Here is a 3667-nt window from a genome sequence, read left to right on the forward strand (position 1 = left end):
AATACAGAGAATACGCAAAGGAACCAAAAATGAGGATTACTTACTCTGTGAAGGAGGCACACTATTTTGCTTGGTATTTGACTTGGATTTATCTGTCTCTTGTAGCATCGGTGGCACTTGGGAAGAGCTCTTCTCAGAATCACTTTTTGATAAGATAACAGATGGCTCGGTAGAAACAGCAGGTGGAAGAGTCTTGACAGGCTATTTTGGAATAAAATTATCTCAGATTTCTGGTAAAATTTTTGAGCAAAATTAAATATCTTAATAATATCAAAGGGCTGTTTAGCTCCCAGTAAATAACTAAGATGGTTTCCAAGTAATTTATCAGAAGCAATGTAACTCATGCCTGCCCTCTAGTGACACAACCAAATAAATCACCTACAATATGACTGTAAGTTGAAATAAAAACAAAGGTAAAAGGCCAAGGATGGTGGATTGTTTGAGCTCACGAGTTGGAGATAAGCCTGAGCAAGAGGGAAACTCCATCTCTGAAAAAAAGCTGGGTTGTGGCAGGCACCTATTGTCCCAGCTACTCAGGAGGCTTAGGCAAAAGGATCTCTTGAGCCTAAGAGTTTGAGGTTGCTATGAGCTGTGACACCACAGCACTCTACTAAGGGCGTCAAAGACTCTTGTCTCAAAAAAAAAAAGGTATGTAATTATGGATTTCCAGTAGAAGTCAACAATTCCACTTTGATTAACTTTATGTCTGCAATTCAATGATTCTACCAATTTCCCATCAACTCTGAACTCTTCAGGACTGAAAGGTGCAATCAGCAGCATCCAGAGATGAGGCTGGAACTGAGATGTTCAGCCCAGGTTTATTGAAAGGGGAGGGTGGGCTCAGCGCCTGTGGCTTAAGTGGCTAAGGTGGCAGGTTCGAATCCAGCCCGGCCCCGCCAAACAACAATGCCTCCTGCAACCAAAAAACAGCCAGGTGTTGTGGTGGGCGCCTGTGGTCCCAGCTACTTGGGAGGCTGAGGCAGGACACTCGCTTGAGCCCAGGAGTTGGAGGTTGCTGTGAGCTTTGATGCCACGGCACTCTACCCAGGGGGATAGCTTGAGGCTCTGTCTCAAAAAAAAAGAAAGAAAGAGGAGAGTGACCTGCTGGGCAGTTTAAAGGCAGTATCTATACCCTCTTGCAGTTATAGACCCATTTTATGTGGGGCCTAGGGGATGGGCAAATTTCACAGCTTGCCTAGAGTGCTTTGGCATGTTATGGTCCTTTGGCTCAAATTTCCCTGGGGTGGGGCTAATTAGTCCTTTGTCTTAGGAGGAGAGGAGGGGCAAGGAAAGGGAGAGGAGGCCTGTAGTCCCAGCTGCTTGGGAGGCTGAGGCAAGAGAACTGCTTGAGCCCAGAAGTTTGAGGTTACTATGAGCTATAACGCCATGGCACTCTACCCAGGGTGACAAAAAAAAAGAGAGAGAGAGAGAGGAGGGGTTAGGGGAAGGGTTCATGTGTTACTTCTTTAGCACACCTCCCCAAGAACTTTTTGTGAAAGACAAAAAGAAAATTGCTAATTTCTGAACCACCACTAGAACATCCCCTTATCTCCTTTCAAACAGTAGATATCTCAAGTAGCAGCAGCAACAGCTTCCATTTCCTAAAAGCAGACTCCAGTTATCAGTAACACTTGGGTCTCAATGTTTAGGGTTTGATCCAGTCAGGTAGTATAATTAAGAATGCTTAGCATAGGGTTGGGAGCAGAAAGGAGATAAACTAACTGAATTGCCTGAGGCATATCTGTTAATAAATGGTCAGGTCCTGGTAATGATAAAAATGCCAGGGTGGTGCCTGTGGCTCAGTGGGTAAGGCACCAGCCCCATATACTGAGGGTGGCAGATTAGAACCCGGCCCCTGCCAAACTGCAACAAAAAAATAGCTGGGTGGTGTGGTGGGCGCCTGTAGTCCCAGCTACTTGGGAGGCTGAGGCAAGAGAATCGCCTAAGTCCAGGAGTTGGAGATTGCTGTGAGCTGTGATGTCATAGCACTCTACTGAGGGTGACATAGGCAGACTCTGTCTCAAAAAAAAAAAAAAAAAAAAAAAAAGAGGAAGGGCGGCACCTATAGCTCAAAGGGGTAGGGCACTGGTCCCATATGCCAGAGGTGGCAGGTATTTGAAACTGTATTTTTGCTATTTGCTTTATCTTAATGTTTCCTGTATTTATTACATGATCAAAAGGTTTATCGTTTAATTGCCTTTCCCCCTTATTCTTATTTATCTGCATTTAATCATAGAAGGGCTCAAATATTCTTTACAGATGGCTTCTGTAAATGATTTAAGTAAAACACCAAAATGTCAAATGAAGCTGGGCATGGTGGATTGCTTGAGCTCAAAACTTTGAGACCTAAGCAGCCTGAATAAGAAAGAGCGAGACCCTGTCTCTACTAAAAACAGAAAAGCTAGGCAGGCAAGCTAGCCTGGCATCTGTCTGTAGGCCCAGCTACTCAGGAGGCTGAGGTAAAAGGATCACTTGAGCCCAGGACTTTGAGGTTGCTGTGAGCTGTGATGATGCCACTATTAACTCTGCCTCAAAAAACAAAAACAAAAACAAAAACCAGTCAAATGACCTTTTGCTATTTATTATTAAACCTATTCATATATTGAGATTAAATCTTTTTATCTCAAAATACTCACAGGGAATTATAAGCATTAAGTCCAAATAAAAAGTATGATTAAAAACTCTGGTTTAGTATAAGACTTTTTTTGAAACAGAGTTTCACTTTTTCACCCTCTGTAGAGTGCCGTTCTGTCATAGCTCACAGCAACCTGGAGTTGCTGGACTTAAGCAATCCTCTTGTCTTAGCCTCCTAAGTAGCTGAGACTACAGCTGCTTGCCACAACACCTGCTATTTTCCACCTGCCTTGGCCTCCCAGGGAGCTAGGATTATAGGCATGAGCCACTGAGCCTGGCCTTAGTACAAGACTCTTACAAATTCCTAGTGGTAACCTAGTTTCTTGTTTAAAGCTGTTTGACTAAATTTGTAAGCTCTACCAAGGCAGGGATTTGTCTTTTGTTCTCTGCTGCATCCCAGCAATTCAAATAGCATGTGGCACACAGTAGGGTTCTCAATAATTTTTTTTTTTGGTTGAGTAAATAAATGAACTATGCACCTCTAGCAAAATTTTTCTTTTCTTCTTTTTTTGGAGACAAGAGTCTTAAGCTGTTGCCCTCAGTAGAGTGCTGTGGTATAGCTCACAGCAACCTCTAACTCTTGGGCTCAAGTGATCCTCTTGCCTCAGTTTTTCTATTTTTTAGTAGAGACAGGGTCTTGCTTTTGTTTAGTCTAGTCTCAAACGCCTGAGCTCAAGCAATCCACCTGCCTTGGCCTCCCAGAGTGCTGGGATTAAAAGGCATAAGCCACTGTGCCTGGCCCCTTAGAAAAGAGATTTGTATCACTGGCCTAGATTTTTTATGCAATGGTCCCTTCGGCCACATAAATGTTTTCCGTAGGCTTGGTGCCTGTGGCTCAAGTGGCTAAGGTGCCAGCCACATACACCTAAGGTGGCGGGTTCGAACCTGAGGTGCTCGGGTCCGCCAAACAACAATGATGGTTGCAACCAAAAAATAGCCAGGCGTTGTGGCGGGTGCCTGTGGTCCCAGCTACTTGGGAGGCTGAGGCAGGAGACTCGCTTGAGCTCAGGAATTGGAGGTTGCCGTGAGCTTT

At 44.3% G+C, this 3667-nt stretch overlaps 1 protein-coding gene across 4 annotated transcripts in view; it reads right to left on the reverse strand.

Annotated features, from left to right (window-relative positions):
• MTDH (metadherin) overlaps window positions 1-3667 on the reverse strand; it is an 82189-nt gene that overhangs the window by 2556 nt on the left and 75966 nt on the right. For all 4 annotated transcript variants that reach the window (XM_012810347.1, XM_003782461.2, XM_023517523.1 and 1 more), the window contains one exon: window positions 45-201. In XM_012810347.1, the coding sequence (XP_012665801.1) occupies window positions 45-201 (157 nt within the window). The remainder of the gene's footprint in view (window positions 1-44; window positions 202-3667) is intronic.

This window comes from Otolemur garnettii, unplaced genomic scaffold, assembly GCF_000181295.1.
Source record: "Otolemur garnettii isolate 467f Iridium unplaced genomic scaffold, OtoGar3 scaffold00004, whole genome shotgun sequence".
Classification (NCBI taxonomy): domain Eukaryota; kingdom Metazoa; phylum Chordata; class Mammalia; order Primates; family Galagidae; genus Otolemur; species Otolemur garnettii.